At 34.5% G+C, this 20,992-nt stretch overlaps 1 protein-coding gene across 3 annotated transcripts in view; it reads left to right on the top strand.

Annotated features, from left to right (window-relative positions):
• Nucleotides 1-20,992, top strand: part of LOC143223608 (suppressor of lurcher protein 1-like) — a 300,734-nt gene that overhangs the window by 228,221 nt on the left and 51,521 nt on the right. For all 3 annotated transcript variants that reach the window (XM_076451775.1, XM_076451774.1, XM_076451776.1), the window contains 2 exons: nt 9,039-9,265; nt 11,148-11,192. In XM_076451775.1, the coding sequence (XP_076307890.1) occupies nt 9,039-9,265; nt 11,148-11,192 (272 nt within the window). The remainder of the gene's footprint in view (nt 1-9,038; nt 9,266-11,147; nt 11,193-20,992) is intronic.

The following is a 20,992-nucleotide window of genomic DNA, read 5'->3' as shown; positions in this document are numbered from 1 at the left end:
GTCATTGATATTTATCATAGACAGCTCTCTCAAGACCAACGTGTATCTAAGAATATTAGTCATTGATATTTATCATAGACTGCTCTCTGAAGACCAACGTGTATCTAAGAATATTAGTCATTGATATTTATCATAGACAGCTCTCTCAAGACCAACGTGTATCTAAGAATATTTGTCATTGATATTTATCATAGACAGCTCTCTCAAGACCAACGTGTATCTAAGAATATCAGTCATTGATATTTATCATAGACAGCTTTCTCAAGACCAACGTGTATCTAAGAATATCAGTCATTGATATTTATCATAGACAGCTCTCTCAAGACCAACGTGTATCTAAGAATATTAGTCATTGATATTTATCATAGACTGCTCTCTGAAGACCAACGTGTATCTAAGAATATTAGTCATTGATATTTATCATAGACAGCTCTCGCAAGACCAACGTGTATCTAAGAATATTAGTCATTGATATTTATCATAGACAGCTCTCTCAAGACCAACGTGTATCTAAGAATATTAGTCATTGATATTTATCATAGACTGCTCTCTGAAGACCAACGTGTATCTAAGAATATTAGTCATTGATATTTATCATAGACAGCTCTCTGAAGACCAACGTGTATCTAAGAATATTAGTCATTGATATTTATCATAGACAGCTCTCTGAAGACCAACGTGTATCTAAGAATATTTGTCATTGATATTTATCATAGACAGCTCTCTCAAGACCAACGTGTATCTAAGAATATCAGTCATTGATATTTATCATAGAGAGCTTTCTCAAGACCAACGTGTATCTGAGAATATTAGTCATTGATATTTATCATATACAGCTCTCTCAAGACCAACGTGTATCTAAGAATATTTGTCATTGATATTTATCATAGGCAGCTCTCTTGTCTGCATAAAATCTCTGTCACTTACAAACAACTTTCTCCAAAACAGTATGTAACAAAAAAAAATCACTTACCTTCATTATACACAGTTCTCTTCAACTCAACATTTATCTAAGAAAATCTCTCAGTGATTTATCACTGTATTTTCGAGAATGGTTTTAATAATTCTTATTTTTAGAATATTAAATGTACAACGTCTATTAGGTGATCATTTCATCATTACGTTACACCTGAAAAGTTAAATACATAAATATATTTATTAACTACAACTTTTCCTTTCGACTTCATGCGTTTTATTTGCCTCCATATCGATTATGATAAAATTTATTATTTGTTAGTTTCTAAATAGTTATTGCTTACGTATACGATATTCAACTGGAAGTGTAAAGTGTTTAATATCTGATAATGTTTGGCAGAAAAATAACTGGTTGGTAATCGTCAAAATGGCGGACTTACAATATCTGTTCAACTTGTGATAAAACAGTGATAATTAAACATATTCATAGAAACATTAATGAAATAAGTGACTTATTTATATACTCAATAGCAATAAGTTACTAAAAACCATCTTTCCGAGTGTTCTTTCTTCATTGAGCTTTATACAATTTAATGGCTATTACTTAACTACATGGGGCCTGGAATAACTTCGTCGTTAAGACAGTCCACTCGCAGTTTGAGAGTTTCAGGTTCGAATCCCCGTCACACTAAAGATGCTTGCCCTTTTAACCGCGTAGACGTTGTAAAGTGACGGTAAATTCCACTTTTTCTTAGTAAAATTATAGTCGTGAGCGGTGACGACTCTCATCCATTCCTTTAAGTATTTCACTGCTTCCTTAAGGACTACTAGCGCAATAACCCGCATGTAGCTTTGCGCGAAATTCAAATTAACTGAATCTTGCTATTAAACCAAACATTATTTTTCATCGTATCTCACTGGAAATCTAATTGCATCCGAGTGACACGGCGGTATGTATATGGACTTACATCGTTAGAAACCGGTTTTCGATATCCATGGTGAGCAGAGCACAGATAACCCATTGTGTAGCTTTGTGTTTAACTACACAGACATCTAATTTTCAATCTATTTTGTTTAGATTATAGTGGATAAGAATGTTGGCACAATAGACGGTTTTTAACTAATATTCTAGACGTGTCACGAAGTACAAAAGGTCAGGACCAATCTCCTTTTGTATACTGATGTATATTTAATTATTTTTATTCAAAAAAATACAATGTACATTTCTCTATGCTCTCTCAAGGAAATTCGTTTATCAAGGTTTCTGCTACGTAAAACATTAAACTTTATGGGTGATTAAGCTACACATAAACGATTAAGTCTCTTAATATGAGTGTAGGTTTGCTTAACACTAGCCCGATGGCTGTACGTTGAAGAAAAAATCCTGAGTAAAAAATAGCGAATGAAAATAGGTTGTTACTATTTCTTTCATAGGAATAAACTGGATTGAAAACAATTTTTCTCTGGCGTTTTTCTGTGTGTATAAATATTTTTCCATTTATAAAAAAAAAAGTTATTTAAACTCAAATGACTTTATGACTGTTAAGCTGCAGTTTGAGATTACAAAATAAAAACACGTCAAGAGCCACTCATAAAACTACACAACTGACAATCTATACTGTGATATATGTTTATGACTTCCAAGTTACAGTAAATAGTAATGGCTAAGTTCTAAGACCTTCTATAGACGAAGGTAGTTTTGAAACTACAGTGTATGATGCTACAACCTGATATTCTTGTATTTTACCGACCAAAGAATAGCCTTAATAGAGGTTCTGTAGGCAAGAGGGAAGGGAAGAGTCAATGACGTCACCATAGAAAGGAACATTGTTACAGGCACGTGCTAAACCGCCATGGCAAACAGACATGACGTAATAGTTCAACAGAGTTGATCAACGTATCTCATCAGACCTAGATTTAAATACAGTTGGTATGAAGAACATTTAGTAATAATTCATTCGTTCTGTATTTAATTACACTTTCTAGCATTTCGATGTAAATTGTTCTGAAAAAAAAAGGACCCTTATTAAACTATCACACAATAATTACTGTTTTACTTTTCAATCATAAATCAACTGATTATTTCAAAGATTTTCGGTAATACGATTGTAATAACAACATTTTGAACACAATATTTCCTTATAACACTATATTAATGTTCTTACATTAAACATGTTGCAATTTAATTACATAAAAACACACCTAGTGAGACGGTGTTTACATGAACACGTTTTACAACAAAATCATGAACAAACATATTCTATCTATGCGGTATCCAACATTTATGTAAGAGTTTTCGTTTTGACACATGTTAACAACGATAATTAACATAATAATAAATACAATATTGTACACAGACGAATACACATAAACTTACTTTATAAATACAAAACCACCATACTTTAAAACATTCAGCGTTGAATAATTTATAAACGTGTATAAGACTTCATTATACAACTGATTGATGGTAACAGTTTAATCAGTAAAAACAATAGATTTATATTTGAATTTTCTCTCGTTATATTTTCAAAATTAAAATATATTTTAAAACAATGGTTTGAACTTACATGGCATATGATTGTCTTTGTTTACTTAGATGTTTCTATAACTGGTACTCCAATGGCATAGCTGTATGTCTGTGCATTTTCCACCCTAGAAATCAGGTTTCGATAGCCGTAATGGGCAGAGCACAGATAGCCCATTGTGTACCTTTGTGCTTAGCTACAAACAAGATATAGCTGGATAGCATTACTATTTAAAGTAGGCCTGGCATGGCCTAGCGCGTTAAAGCGTGCGCTTCGTGATCTGAGGGTCGCGGGTTCGCGCCCGAATCGCCCCAAACATGCTCGCCCTCCCAGCCGTGGGGGCGTTATAATGTTGCGGTCAATCCCACTTTTCGTTGGTAAAGGAGTAGCCCAAGAGTTGGCGGTGGGTGGTGATGACTAGCTGCCTTCCCTCTAGTCTTACACTGCTAAATTAGGGATGGCTAGCAGAGATAGCCCTCGAGTAGCTTTGTGCGAAATTCCAAAACAAACAAACAAAACAAACTATTTAAAGTTTACGTTAGCCCTAATGCTTTTATAAACATTGAACGCTCATTTTAATACGTAATAAATGTGAATACTATAGGATTACAACACCAAGCATATCCATCATAAATCTTTGAGGACTGAACTACATTAGTCAAGTAGGACGTATAAAGGTTGTCACGTGGGAAAGGTAAACAGAATAAAAGAAGATATAGAAGGATAGAATGGTCGTTGACCAACAGATGACTATTGATAAAAGGTCATTTCTGGGTAGCTCAAATTTATTGCGCATACAATAAAAGTAAATTACACTATATTGTCGCTATTTATGTCAGCAGATAACAAAAATGTATGGGATTTCATTATAGAATACAACTCATCATGTTTCTAAGAACTCGAATGGTGACAATATTAACTGTTCCTCATTTATGTTGATAAGCTTGGTTACATGTTCAGACATATTCTAATATTAATATCTGTCTACAACTAATGGTCTAAACCTCAATGAAATATGGGTCACTTTTCAAATATAAACACCCTGTCCTTTTCACCATTATAACCAGTCTGATAAAGTTCTACAGTGTGGAAAAAAAAAATGAACCATTCTTTCAACATTAGTATATTGTTACATATATGTCTTTGTTTATAATATTTAATTTCTGTTTCTTTGTTTTTGGACACAGGAAAGTTTATTTTTATCATAGTCATTACAATAATAATGTTGCCACAGTTTACTAATAATATATTATTTTATATTTCAGTTTATTGTATATAAAGTAAATGTATCTGACAATAATGAAATAGTGAAAAAAATCAAACCCAACAGTGAAGAATAACCAGTAAAACAATAAAAGAAACAACAGTTAGGTTCACCTATTATTACACAGAAACAACAGTTAGGTTTACCTACTATTATACAGAAACAACAGTCAGGTTTACCTACTATTATACAGAAACGACAGTTAGGTTCACCTACTATTATACAGAAACGACAGTTAGGATCACCTACTATTATACAGAAACAACAGTTAGGTTCACCTACTATTATACAGAAACAACAGTTAGGTTTACCTACTATTATACAGAAACGACAGTTAGGTTCACCTACTATTATACAGAAACAACAGTTAGGTTTACCTACTATTATACAGAAACGACAGTTAGGTTCACCTACTATTATACAGAAACTACAGTTAGGTTTACCTACTATTATACAGAAACGACACTTAGGTTCACCTACTAGTATACAGAAACTACAGTTAGGTTTACTTACTATTATACAGAAACGACAGTTAGGATCACCTACTATTATACAGAAACGACAGTTAGGTACACCTACTATTATACAGGAACGACAGTTAGGATCACCTACTATTATACAGAAACGACAGTTAGGTACACCTACTATTATACAGAAACGACAGTCAGGTACACCTACTATTATACAGAAACGACAGTTAGGTACACCTACTATTATACAGAAACAACAGTTAGGTTCACCTACTATTATACAGAAACAACAGTTAGGTTTACCTACTATTATAAAGAAACGACAGTTAGGTTCACCTACTATTATACAGAAACGACAGTTAGGTTCACCTACTATTATACAGAAACAACAGTTAGGTTCACCTACTATTATACAGAAACAACAGTTAGGTTTACCTACTATTATACAGAAACAACAGTCAGGTTTACCTACTATTATACAGAAACGACAGTCAGGTTTACCTACTATTATACAGAAACAACAGTCAGGTTTACCTACTATTATACAGAAACGACAGTTAGGTTCACCTACTATTATACAGAAACTACAGTTAGGTTCACCTACTATTATACAGAAACAACAGTTAGGTTTACCTACTATTATACAGAAACAACAGTTAGGTTTACCTACTATTATACAGAAACAACAGTTAGGTATACCTACTATTAAACAGAAACGACAGTCAGGTTTACCTACTATTATACAGAAACTACAGTTAGGTTCACCTACTATTATACAGAAACGACAGTTAGGTTCACCTACTATTATACAGAAACAACAGTTAGGTTTACCTACTATTATACAGAAACAACAGTTAGGTTCACCTACTATTATACAGTATAATAGCAGACAGTTTCTGTATAATAGTAGGTAAACCTAATTGTTGTTTCTGTATAACAGTAGGTGAACCTAACTGTCGTTTCTATATAATAGTAGGTGAATATAACCGTCGTTTCTATATAATAGTAGGTAAACATAACTGTTGTTTCTGTATAATAGTAAGTGAACCTAACTGTTGTTTCTTTCCCTATTTTACTGGTTATTTTTCACTGTTGGGTTTGATCTTTTTCACTATTTCATTATTGTCAGATAAATTTACTTCATATACAATAAACTGAAATATAAAATAATATATTATTAGTAAACTGTGGCCACATTATTATTGTAATGACTATGATAGAAATAAACTTTCCTGTGTCCAAAAACAAAGAAACAGAAATTAGATGTTATAAACAAAGACATATATGTAACAATATACTAATGTTGAAAGAATGGTTCATTATTCTTTCTTCCATGTAATGAACATTAACTTTATTTAGAATATATGTGGTTATATAGAGTTTAATTCATATAATTTCAATAGTAAATACAATGTAAGCACACAAATAGCCACAGTATAATATAACTTTTATTTTAACGTACTCGAAAATGACCTTTTATCATTATTCAGCTGTTGGTCATCGATCTTTCTCGCCTTTCTATATCTTTTTTTATTCTGTTTACCTTTCCCACGTGACAACCTTTGTACGTCCTACTTGACTAATGTAGTTCAGTCCTCAAAGATCTATGAAGAACATTCTTGGTGTTTTTATCCTATAGTATTCACATTTATTACGTATTAAAATGAGCGTTCAATGTTTATAAAAGCATTAGGGGCTAACGAAAACTTTAAATAGTAATGCTATCCAGCTACAGATCTTGTTTGTAGTTAAGCACAAAGGTACACGATGGGCTATCTGTGCTCTGCCCATTTCGGTTATCGAAACCTGATTTCTAGGGTGGAAAATGCACAGACATACAGCTATGCTTCTGGAGTACCAGTTATAGAAACATCTAAGTAAACAAAGACAATCATATGCCATGTAAGTTCAAACCATTGTTTTAAAATATAACGAGAGAAAATTCAAATATAAATTTATTGTTTTTACTGATTAAACTGTTACCATCAATCAGTTGTATAATGAAGTCTTATACACGTTTATAAATTATTCAACGCTGAATGTTTTAAAGTATGGTGGTTTTGTATTTATAAAGTAAGTTTATGTGTATTCGTCTGTGTACAATATTGTATATATTATTATGTTAATTATCGTTGTTATGTGTCAAAACGAAAACTCTTACATAAATGTTGAATACCACATAGATAGAATATGTTTGTTCATGATTTTGTTGTAAAACGTGTTCATGTAAACACCGTCTCACTAGGTGTGTTTTTATGTAATTAAATTGCAACATGTTTAATGTAAGAACATTAATATAGTGTTATAAGGAAATATTGTGTTCAAAATGTTGTTATTACAATCGTATTACCGAAAATCTTTGAAATAATCAGTTGATTTATGATTGAAAAGTAAAACAGTAATTATTGTGCGATATTTAAATAAAAATAGTAAGAAAACGTAATTAAAGGTAGAACTAAATATTTAACGTCCATTTTTAGGAGAACTTTCATATAGATGGTAAAGAAATGTAAATAAATATGGAACAAACAAACGAATTAATGTTTTATTCCAGCTGTATTAAATATGTGAGATATGCTGATCCACTTTGTTGAACTATGACCTCATGTCTGCCTGTCATGGCGGCCTAACAACGCGTTCCTTTCTGGTGACATAGTTATCTGTCCCAATTTCTCTCCTTCCCTACTGTCTCGTGACACCGTAATGAGTCGCATTTGGACGGTTAAGTACAGAGGTAACTGATGTTATGTTTTTACGATAACATGAGGTTGTCACACTCCAGTTATTATTGTGCATCAAACAATCAGAACAAAATACAACGTGAAATTAGCGCTTTATTCCACGCCAGTTTTCACAAACTTCTTATTCCATTTATGAGATTTCTTTACCAGGAGTAACCCCTCCTAAAGACATATAACTGAATCTTTAGTCATCTCCACAAAAGTCTTGGTTTACAAGAATGTTCTCGTTTGTTTGTTTGTTTTAAATTTTAGCGCAAAGCTACATGAGGGCTATCTGCACTAGCCGTTTCTAATTTTGCAGTGTTGGACTAGAGGGAAAGCAGCTAGTCATCACCATCCACCACCAACTCTTGGACTATTTTTACCAACGAATAGTGGTATTGACCGTCTTATTATAACATCCCCACGGCGGAAAGGGCAAGCATGTATCGTGTGACAGGAATTCGAAACTGCGGCCCTCAGATTACAAGTCGAGGGCCTTTCCACCCGATCATGGCAGGCCGAATGTTCTCGCATCTTAAAGAAGACTGCAGAAATGAAACAATACATACGGTTAAATATATATATTATTTTGCAAACACGAATAATAATCAGTATTTGGGTATTATTGAAAATTTAATAAATAATTATAGTCAACCGTTTACATAATTCAGAAAATGACGTCGAAAGAATGCGCGTGGCCCGGCATGGCCAATCGTGTTAAGGCGTGCGACTCGTATTCTGAGGGTCACGGGTTCGCATCCCCGTCGCGTCAAACATGCTCGCCCTTTCAGTCGTGGGGGCGTGATAATGTGACGGTCAATCCCACTATTTGTTGGTAAAAGAGTAGCCCAAAAATTGGCAGTGGGTGGTGATGACTAGCTGCCTTCCCTCTAGTCTTACACTGCTGAATTAGTGACGGCTGGCACAGATAGCCCTCGAGTAGCTTTGTGCGAAATTACGAAAACAAACAAACAAACAAGAAACAATGCGCAAGTGAAACCCATTAACGAGTTCAATAAAGGTTTTACAACTGTGTAAAGATAAAACGGTGACTATTTATTTATTACATTTTAAGGTATTTAGTTATATCATTAAGTATTTTGTTTATTCAATACAAATCTAACTGATACAACTTCTACAGCTGTCTATATAGTGTAGACAAAATCAAAGTGCATGACGGGAAGGATGCTCGTAGCCCCTTAATTGGACAACTTTGTAACTATCATGATTTTGTGGAAGTTTTCTCTACTGGTCCTGATTTATACATTGAATTCTATAGCCAGAGTCATTTTCCTGGTCAAGGATTCAAAGCGTCTTTCCAGTTTAATGAAGAGAATCTAAACTTAGGACTCAACCTCCCATCAACAGGTAAGAACAACTGATACACTTACCAAGTCAACGATTAACTAAACAACTTAACTAAGGTTACAGACTCTTACACTTTTTACTTATTTTGATTTATTTTACTCGACTTATTCTAATAAAAGTTTGTTTATTCTTACATAACGTGTTACCGTATTAAACTTATTGATGTCCCAACCAATTAGTTTTCACGTTTGTGTGCACAAACAAACTTCCACTTCTTTCTGTCTGTATGTCTAATTTTTAAGTCTTCTTTGTTATTTATATAACCTGAAGAAAGTCCACAATCTATTTCATTTCATTCTAATTTTCTAAAATATTTTTCTTTCTTTGAACAACTTTGGATCCAGTCGTTAGTTTTAAATCTAAGGTAACATTAAAAACATCAGCTCAGTGTGTAATATATAAATCAATCAAATCAACAAAGTTTTTTGTATTGTTTTTTATCTCGTAGCTTCTGAGGTAAACCACGTGGGCTTGTGTTGAACACGTTTTTATCTCGTAGCTTTTGATGTAAACCACGTGGGCTTGTGTTGAACACGTTTTTATCTCGTAGCTTTTGATGTAAACCACGTGGGCTTGTGTTGAACACGTTTTTATCTCGTAGCTTTTGATGTAAAACATGTGGTCTTGTGTTGAGCACGTTTTTATCTCGTAGATTTTGATGTAAACCACGTGGGCTTGTGTTGAACACGTTTTTATGTCGTAGCTTTTGATGTAAACCACGCGGGCTTGTGTTGAACACGTTTTTATGTCGTAGCTTTTGATGTAAACCACGTGGGCTTGTGTTGAACACGTTTTTATCTCGTAGCTTTTGATGTAAACCACGTGGTCTTGTGTTTAACACGTTTTTATCTCGTAGCTTTTGATGTGAACCACGTGGGCTTGTGTTGAACATGTTTTTAAAATCTTATTATTACGAACAATTAACTCTAATATTTAACTTTTTCTAACTTGTGACAGAGGTATAATTTCATTGACGTAATTACGTGAATAACTTTAAAAGAGTTTTCTATATAATATCTTTTACTAATTTCTTGAAATGTAAAATCCCTTTTCATGCTTGAAATATTGAAAATCAATAAAAACCTGAAAATTATTCAGATAAACAGCTGAGAAGCATCTTCTTACACTTCCAAAGAAAATATAAACACTCGCTGAAATTGCAGAATTTTATTTTCTACGAAATTCCAATACTTGGTATCGTGCATTAACAAAGTTATTATAATACATAGGTATGCGTAGTAGAACATCTTACTATAAATGTAATGCTTATGTATGTGTGTCAGGGGTAGGCAAGTAGGGATGTTTGTTAGCATCCATCACTCAGAATTAGCTGACTCAATAACTTTAATTCTTGATATGGTAAATGGAAACTGTAAGACGGTGTACAAGGGATAATTTATTCTAGAATTTTCGCTTAAGAAGAGACATAAAAACAGAACACATTTCCATGTTTAATGGGCCTTAGGCTTTGAATTTAAGTACACAGGTACTTAACCAGTTAGATAAGTCAATTATTACATTCTACAAAACAAGGTGTGCAGTTAGCACTTTAATGATACCGTGAGGGAAACAAAAGAAAGAAAGGGAACATATGTAACTTTGTTTTCACACAGTCTTGGCTTCCTTAACGTCTAACCTCCGCTGGTGTAAGTAAAACGAAAAAAACATTCGATCTATCAGGTGGCATTCAGTGGCACCAATACGTTTAATTTAAAATAAAAATAATGACTTTTTTGTTTACATCCCTCGGTCTTTCTAACTAGTTCTGTAAATATGCCTGAGTGTTTCTATTATTCAATTAGTTATTTGTGCTTGTTTAAAAACAGTTTTCAAGGGAATCGTTTTAATCTTCATTTGACACGTTTTTTTTTGTTTTTTACAGAACCCCTGAATAACGGCTTGTTATTACCAGTCATCGAAGAGCCTCGTAAGTGTTTGTTTTGAAGTTAGCTGTGTAACTTCCCACCATTCTTACGTTTTATTCCTTATAATAAGTGGCAAGCAGAAAAACGGTTAAGTTCATTAGTGTTATTTTTAATGCGCTTAAAATGTTGGTATTATATACTGAAAATTAGACAGACTTTCTATTTAAATAGAAAGACTGCAAACAATTAACGTATGTCTGTAAATACATAGCGGATGTTTATCCAGTTTGTTTGTTTACAATTTTAATCTTCTCGACGTTTTTAGTGATATTAAATGTCCGATATATATGGCTTGGCTTCAAGTACTGTATTGATTTAAAACTATACATGTGCGAACAGTAATCGGAAGACATCCATTCAATACTTAGAAAGGTTATTTGAAGAAAGGGACAAACACACATACACATATGAAGCACATAGACCTCAGGATAACATCACCAGATATGATCTGTTAATAATACAATAATATTGCATTTTAAAAGAAAACTTATATACTCAGAAATACATACTTGTATACGAATTATGGAGAACAAGATAAAACAAAAAGGAAACTGTTATTGAGTTCAAACGATGATGTTCTGGAAGGTTCTTGTAGCAAGGCTTCCTGATGATGGGTTGTTATACATATATGTATACATCTATGTGTGTGTGTGTTGTGTATATACCCGAGTTTGTCATTTTAATTCCAGTTAAAGATATATCTTGTGTTTTGATTAAACACATGTATGAAACGTTTGATTTATTAACGATTAATTTAAAACGATTAATTTGATTAATTAACAACAAAATGCAAACAATTTTATCTTAATAATGATCCAATGAATGATATCATAATAGAGAGTCATGTATATGATTTTGTCATGTCTATACTCGGTGGTAACGATTCTGAAGTAGTTAAAAACTATTGTATTTGAACTGGTTCATCTCTACTTGCCAGATGGTGTTATACTGGTCTGAATGTTTCTAATTATTTGGTCAATACTTGTGTATGTATTTATACATGTGTAGCTTTAGGTATAAGTATGTAAAAGATGCCAGCTATTTATTGAGTGCAAATTAACTGCGCCAAAGCACAGATATGTGCTGATGGTTTATAATATGATTGACTGACCTCGAACCAATCAGAAAATGCCATTCCATTAAAGGAAAAGAAAAACGTAAACGTACAGACAATCGTACTATGCTTAGTAGTAGTAGTGTAATTCACATCACATACAATACTACAATACTGTATAAAAGCGTGTACAAATAAATGCTTTGTATAGTCAAATATACTCCATGCGAAAGATTGTGGAAAAACTCATGTTACAGAAGAGGTTATTTGGAAAACTTTGAAGAGGTTTAGTTGAACTAACTTTTTAATAATAGAAGTGGTTCAGGTAGAAAACCTCAGCTCTCCAAAAGCGATGTTAAGCATTTCAAAGTTTCAATAGGCTTGAAGAAGCGCTTTAACGACCGTAGAAATAAGTAGCCATACCAAAATTAGTAACAGACGACAAGACCCAGCATGGCTAGGTGATTAAGGCACTAGACTGCTAATCCGAGGGTCGCGGTTTCGAATCCCCGTCTCACCAAATTCTCTTGCCGCCATTTCGGTAGTGGAGTAGTTATAATGTGACGGTCAGTCCCACTATTCGTTGGTAAAAGAGTAGCCTAAGAGTTGGCGGTGAGTGGTGATGACTAGCTGCCTCCCCTTTAGTCTTACACTACTAAATTACGGACGGCTAGAGCCCTCGAGTAGCTTTGCGCGAATTTCAAAAACAAACTCCAAAGAGTGGAATGAATAAAGCTTGAGATATCTGGTCTTTACAGACGAATCCGAGTGCCAGTTGTTAGGAATCGTAACCAATACACAACATCCATAGTGAAGAATGATAAAGATCAGTAAATGTTTGGGGCTGCATCTGAGGTAATAGGATCAGTACTCTCTACAAAACTGATAGCAACCTGACTACTGACAAGTAAAGGCAGCTTATGATCCATCGTGCCATTCCATCAGAAACACTAACCCACCTTTCGGTATAAGAATTGTTCTAAGCGTACAGAAAATGTGATGAGCAATAATATTTCACTGGAAAAGAGGCTAATGTAATATGTAGCAACGTTTTGGCCTGCACAATCACAATGTCTAACTTTGAATATTACTTAAACTTTGCGAACTTACGTAAATGTTTTGAAGGTCAAATGGTGACCAAACAAATTGATTATATTGTAGAAAGTAATAGAGAATATTTAGAAAGGTACTTCATAATAGTGCATTTAGAATTTATATGGTAACAAGAAAGCAAAGTAAAATGCTTTGTACGAGACAATTCACTCAAATATAATATGTAACATATTCTATTTTCTTTATTATTATTGTGTTGAATACAGTTAGAAACTCCGTTGTCTAGTTGTCATTGCTCATTATTTGTGACTTTTGTCTCTCTCTCTCTCTCACTCTATATATATATATATATATATATATGTATACATATAAACATATATAATTCGTATTTTTTTTAATTTTTAAATATAGTAAAATATTAAAAGTTCCATTTCGTTTTATAAACAGTGAAACCTTTGAACTTACCATTTAAAGTAGTAGATACGAATATCATTATGTAGCATGTACATTTACAACATCTTGCCAAGCGTGTTGAAGTGTTCGACTCGTAATCCAAGGGTCACAGGTTCGAATCCCGGTCGCACTAAACATGCTCGCTCTTTCAGCCGTGGGGCATTATAATGTGACGGTCAATCCCACTATTCGTTGGTAAAAGAGTAGCCTAAGAGTTAGCGATTGGTGGTGATGACAAACTACCTTCCCTCTAGTCTTTCGCTGATAAATTAGGGACGGCTATAGCAGATAGCCCTTGTGTAGCTTTGCGCGAAATTCAAACAAACAAATGATTTAGTAATATATAAAACGTCGAACTAAATAAAATTTGTTTAAAATAACTTTTTGATTTTTTGAATTAAGCACAAAGCTACACAAGTGGATATCGGTGCTCTGCCCATCACGGGTATCGAAACCCAGTTTTTAGCATTGTAAGTCCGCGGACATACCGCTGAGCCGCTGGGGGGCTTAATTTTTTTTGAAAATCTTAGAGTATAATGTTGAACCTTTTTTCTTATTATTGGACTCTAACCTTCATTTATCGTCAAAATTAAAATTTGTAAACATTTGGTAACAGTTCAAACAGATTTTGTTTTACTGTGAACAAAGACTAACTCACAAAAGTGCGTTGCGAAAACATTTTAGCGATGACTGTCTCACAGTTCTATAATTAGATCGAGAATTTTTGCAGTAATTTTTTTTTATCATCAACCCATTATTTTCCGCAATGTCTGTTGGTTTGTATATACATGTATGAAGTAAACTGTGTTAACATTACGGCCCTACAAGACAGTTCCAGTATTTCTGTAAGACATTGTCAATAACACAACCAACTTCCAAACAGGTACCAAAAAAAAGCGTTTTCAAGTACGTCTAATTATAGTTTGTTTGTTTTGTTTTTTGGAATTTCGCATAAAGCTACTCGAGGGTTATTTGTGCTAGCCGTCCCTAATTAGCAGTGTAAGACTAGAGGGAAGGCAGCTAATCATCACCTCCCACCGCCAACTTTTAAGCTACTATTTTACTGACGAAAAGTGAACTTGACCGTCACATTATAAACGCCCACACGGCTGAAAGGTGAGCATGTTTTGTGTGACCAGGATTCGAACTCGCGACCCTAGGATTACGAGTCGAACGCCTTAACACACTTGGTGCCGGGCCCTCTAATTATACCAGTGACGATAATTGTTAAACACAGCGCCTGCATCGTTTAATTACACACTTTGATGCTGTCTCTAATACTGATCTGATCGACTAAAATGAAGGCAGCCTCCCGACAACACCATCCTATAATCCTTCGGCTACTTTAACCCAATAGTAGGATGTCTCCGTTAATCTTATAATATATCCATAAGCCCAGGGTGCTGCGCGTGATCTTGTCGTAGGAGTTTTTTGTTTGTTGGTTTGTTTTTTGGAATTTCGCACAAAGCTACTCGAGGGCTATCTGTGCTAGCCGTCCCTAATTTAGCAGTGTAAGATTAGAGGAAAGGCAGCTAGTCATCACCACCCACCGCCAACTCTTGGGCTACTCTTTTACCAACGAATAGTGGGGTTGACCGTCACATTATAACGCCCCCACGGCTGCGAGGGCGAGCATGTTTGGCGCGACGCGGGCTCGAACCCGCGACCCTCGGATTACGAGTCGCACGCCTTACGCGCTTGGCCATGCCAGGCCTGTGGTAAAGGAATGAGAATCATTGATTCTTGAATTCACAGTATAACACATCAAACGTTAAGCCAAACTCAAGCGAGACAGAACAACGCATCTTTGCTTTAGAACAAAATTACACTGAATTCTATGCTATGTCCACCGCAGGGAATCAAATTCCGAATTTTGAGTCCATAAATATAATGCTGTCTCAGAACGTCAATACATCGGGAGTTAGAGGGTGCGTAGACAACAATATGTTTTACTGCGTGTCTTTTTATGTCTTAGTTTAAAAGTTATTACAATTTGTCCAGTCATTCGTAGACACTATGTAATTTAAGAAACATAAAAACCAACATACCGGAAACTGATCTCACCCTCAGTCTGGCGGAATCTGTCGGTCTGTGAAATTTTATCGTCTCTTTATTATTGTTTGTCATTTCAGACAAACCGAGCGAACGATATTTAAAACCTCATAGGCTTGTTTCCTAAAATCTTATTAGGGATAACGTACTTAAGTTACAAGTTGGATATACAAAATAAATAAATTGTCCTTACTGTTTGTCAGCAGATAATTGGTGGTTTTATGTAAATGTAGATGGTGTTTAAGAATTCACTTCTTGTTTTTGCATAAATCTCTCAGTTTTTGTACCCATTTTGTTTATAATGTGTGAGGAGGTTCAAGTAGGAGCTATCGATTTCAGCGTAATAAATATCATTTGTTTTAGTAAATCGATGTGTAAGTTATGAAACTGACATAAGGAAACTTAAATGTGATGACAGAGTGCGAGGTGCATCTACCACTAATGAAGCTTTAACAGTAATCGTTTTGTTCCTATGGCAACTAACAGCTTATCTACCAGAAATATGGGGCAATGTTGAAGTAAAACTCTGTTGAACATTTAGTATGTTACACGAAATTTCAAAAAGGTCCTAATAATCAAAAGCACCGAACAAATTCGAACTTTATTCCATCCTAATATCTCAGAGAAAGCAACACTTCAATATCTGAGCACGCAGAACATTCTGTTGAAAAGTCATATACGATACATCGGAAATTCGTCATAATTTTCCATTAATAATGGAAAAGAAATCGCTCAGACATAAACTTCCGTGTGTACTGTGATCGTATCTTAACTTTATTCGATAACGTTGTTGTTGTTCTTTAATTCTAACGTTTATGTATCTTTATATCAGCAAAAACGAAAAACGTCTACTTAGTTCACAAAATTGTCATTATTATCCACCGCTAATGAAATGTCTGATACTTTACAAATATAATGAACAAAGAAGTATAAATTTTGTGGTTTGTTTGTTTTTTAATTTTAGGCAAGAAATATATATTTTTAATGTTTGTGTGTTTAAACTTAAGCACAAAGACATACAATGGGCTATCTGTGCTCTGTACACGACGGGTATCGAAACCTGGTTTCGAACGATGGAAATCCAAAACATTCCGCTGTGCCACTAGGGGGCTTGTGTCTTTCGAATATTCGCCCAAGTCTATAAAAATAACTATTTTAGCTACCCATCCCTTATTTGCAACTTATAGATTAGATTTAGACTACTTTATTTGATTGAACAGTATAGTTGGGTAGTTAATGTTATACCATTCCAGTCTCCAAGTACGGAACATTCTTTTCTGGCAACGGGACACAAACCTTGGACTCACGTCTATAGTCCTTGGGGCTAAACGTTAGTTCACGTCAATACAAACTTAGTTTGTCCTAAGGTAAGAATTTGTTTGCTATGAATTACTACTTGGAGAATATAGTAATGTGGTAAATTACTGCTTTAGGAAGATTCTAGTATGACGAATAACTTTGTCTTGTTTTTAATTTCGCGCAAATCTACACTAGGGCTCTCTGCGCTAACCGTTCCTAACTTAGCAGTGGAAAACGAGATGGAAGGTAATCCGTCATCACTACCCATTGCCAACTCTTTGGCTACTCTTTTACCAAGGAATAGTGGGATTGACGTTACATTATAATGCTCCCACGGCTGAAAGGGTGAGCATGTTTGGTGGGACGGGGATTCGAACCCGAGACCCTCAGATTGCGAGTCGAGCGTCCCTAACCACCTGGTCATACTAGACCTAATGTAAGAAAGCCATGGTTTTAGATTTTGAGGCAAGTAAGTTTCACACGAGCTTATGTTGTGACCACATAGGTACTTAGATATTATACTCTGACGCAAATGTTGTATATTTTTAACAAACGTTCTACACAAGTTTGTTGCTTTTAAATAAAGCATGTATATAAACTTTTATTTAAGACTAAAGATTTTAGAGAAATTCGGCAAATTTTATTTAAGTTTTCATAATTTTTAAAGACATTTTATCTTCACCTATAAAGCAGCCTGCAATTTCTTCTCCAGGTTTGATGCCGTCGCTTTAGTTACTGAGTGTTTTTGATATCGTAAATGAATCATTTAGGCTCTTAATTAAATGCTTTTAACTCGTCGTTTTCTTAACCAGATGTCATACGCTGTGGATAAGTAAAGCTTTGATGCAAATAGCTTTATATAGTTAGTATTAACTTACTTGAATGCTTTAATACGTCTGCCTTTTTGTTTTCCTTTTTACTTGAATGCTTTAATACGTCTGCCTTTTTGTTTTCCTTTTGTCCAATCTCGTGATCTCCAATAGCGCATGTTGAAACAACACTAATACTACATCACTGTACTACTAAATTATTAATAACTGGGTTATTAGACATAGGTAGACATTTGGAATATGTTATTCCAAGAACTAGAATTTTATTTCTGTCAAGAAACAATAAATACAACAAAAACTACTAGAAATCAAGATTTTCTCATGTAAATATTTTCGTTTATGTTGTATGAGCTAAAATATATCAAATAATTTGATAACTATGTTTGTTCTTCATGTACGATTTCGTCGGTATATATATACGTGTGTGTATGTGACGTTTTTATATACGTATCTAATTTAACAGCACTAGCGATAATATAACTCATCAAACAACTGGGTTACGTATGTATTCAATTGATATAAGGTAGAAAGAATAGAATAGGAAAACAGAATAGGAAGACACATTGAAATGTTATAGGAAAACAAAATATTAATGTAAAGAAACCGAGAACCAGATTTGAGTAGATAGAGACGGAATCAAATCTTTGAAAATATATAAATGTAAGTTAAAAAAAGACATTTCTTGTTAGTGATGATATTAAGATAAAAGACGAGGTAGCATAGGCGGACCTTGGCATGGTCGGGTGGTTAAAACACTACTCGTATCTTCGGTTTGAATCGCGGTCCCCGAATATGGTTACCCTTTCAGTTTGGTTTGGTTTGTTTTTTTTTAATTTCGCGCAAAGCTACACGAGGGATATCTGTTCTAGTCCTCCCTAATTTTGCAGCGTAAGACTAGAGGGAAGGCAGCTAGTCATCACCACCCACTGCCAACTCTTCGGCTACTTTTTTTACCAATGAATAGTGGGATTGACCATCGTATTATAACGCCCCCACGGTTTTGAGGACGAGCATGTTTGGTGTGACAGGGATTCGAACCCGCGATTCTCAGATTACGAGTCGAGTAGCCTTATCCACCTGGCCAATCTACCTTTTAGACATGGGTACGTTTATAATGTGATAGTCAAATGGCTGGTAAAAGAAAAAAAGTTCAAGAAATAGCAGTGGGCGGAGTTGATTAGCTGTCGTCCCTTTCGCTGATAAATTAGGGAGGACTACCAGTGCGCCACCTGGTAAATCTGCCAGAATCTGGAGGGGGATCTTTAAATGGTGAGGAAATGAAAGGTGGATGGAAGAAACGACGTCAGATAAGATGAATTTTTATAAATAAACTGAAGAGAAAAACGTCTTCCACTGTGTGCTGTTTTCTAGAACGGTTATCTGATGCTCCATAGAAAGGAATGAGATTCCGTTTGTAATGAAAAGAAGGAATCGTTGTACTCGAAGTGGGAGTGAAATAGATAATAAAAGTGAAGTAACTTTGTTATCAAAAGCTTATAAATTATTTTTAGTGAGATGATGGATTAAAGATAAATGAAGTTTTACTTAAAGATCAAGCTAGATTTAGAAGTGGGGGAGGTACATTTCACGATGTATCTATGTGCAACTCACGTTAATTGAGATACAGTTAGAAAGAAATAAAGAGAAAATGTGAGTGGAAATGAAAGTCTACAAGAAGTGTAATAAGAAATAGAGACAACAGTAAGACAACATGGGATTTGTATATAGACATGAGAAGACGATGGGCTATATGTACTCTATTCATCACGGGTATCGATACCCGGATTCTAGCGTTCTATGTCCGCAGAAATATCGCTGTGCCACTGGAGGTGGGTTGGTGGAAGCACTTAAGAAAAACAGGTTAGAAGTAAATAATAATTCGAAGCTTGAAGATTTTAAACAAAAATGAAAAAAAGAACAGTAACATATCGAGACGAAGGTCGAAAAGTGAATAGCCAGTAAGAGTGAAGCAGTTTATGTACAGCACTATTATGGACAGTATTTACAGTAGAAGGAACATTATCTGTGATGGTTAGAAGAAATTAAATTTTCGACGAATTTCCAGCTAAGGACGAAACATTTCTAGGCAGCAGTATTGAAATATGGAAACTTGGGAATGGTTTTTTGAAATAAAAGTGTATATCAGAACGGATGGTATGGGTACTAACACTTTTATTGATAAGGAGAGAACAACGTTTCGACCTTCCATCCCTTTGTTTTCTCCTTATCAATAAAATTGTTAACACCCATACCAGCCATTGTGGAGATGATTTAGGAGAAGGAATTGAAGAATTTACAGATAAAAATATTCGAAATGGTTACTGAATTGGAGAATACAACAATCAAGTTGTACTACAACGGATGAAAAGAAATGAAGAAACGTGTAGCAAGAAGCGATAGAAGAAATAGCTTGCAGTGAATAACAGTTAAAAAACCCAGAAGATGGATTAAATATTAAGTAGATATAAACAAGTTATAAAATGGCGGTATGTGATGGTTCAGAGGGCATTGTTTTCCTCAACAGGACTAGAGTGGTAAACTATCAGAAGGTTATCGTGTTGTAAACACTGTAGACAAGAATAAGACAAATAGGTTGATAAAGTCCAGATATGATACTGAAATATAAGAAATGACAGATGATTGCTGGAGTATTTATGAAGATAAAAGTGAATCAGGTTGCCATGGCAAAGATTTAAACATATAACAGGTAACAATGATTGGTTAAATGAAGAAGAGGGAGTTTGTAAAGTAAGTAGAATTTACTTGGGAACTATGAAACATGAGGTATGGTGTAGCAGTTCAATAGAATAACAAAGACTGGTTCCCAGCCGTGGGGGTGTTTAATGTGTCGGTCAATCCCACTATTCGTTGGTAAAAGAGTAGCTCAAGAGTTGGCGGTGGGTGGTGATGACTAGCTACCTTCCCTCTAGTCTTACACTGCTAAATTAAGGACGGCTAGCACAGATAGCCCTCGAGTAGCTTTGTGCAAAATTCCAAAAAAACAAACAAACAGACCAAAGACTGGTTAGGCAACCATACAAAATAAAAAATAATTATTAAG

This window comes from Tachypleus tridentatus, chromosome 8 (assembly GCF_004210375.1).
Source record: "Tachypleus tridentatus isolate NWPU-2018 chromosome 8, ASM421037v1, whole genome shotgun sequence".
Taxonomy (NCBI): domain Eukaryota; kingdom Metazoa; phylum Arthropoda; class Merostomata; order Xiphosura; family Limulidae; genus Tachypleus; species Tachypleus tridentatus.
The sequence above is the reverse complement of the archived record's forward strand: the minus strand, read 5'-3'. Positions and strand labels throughout refer to the sequence as shown.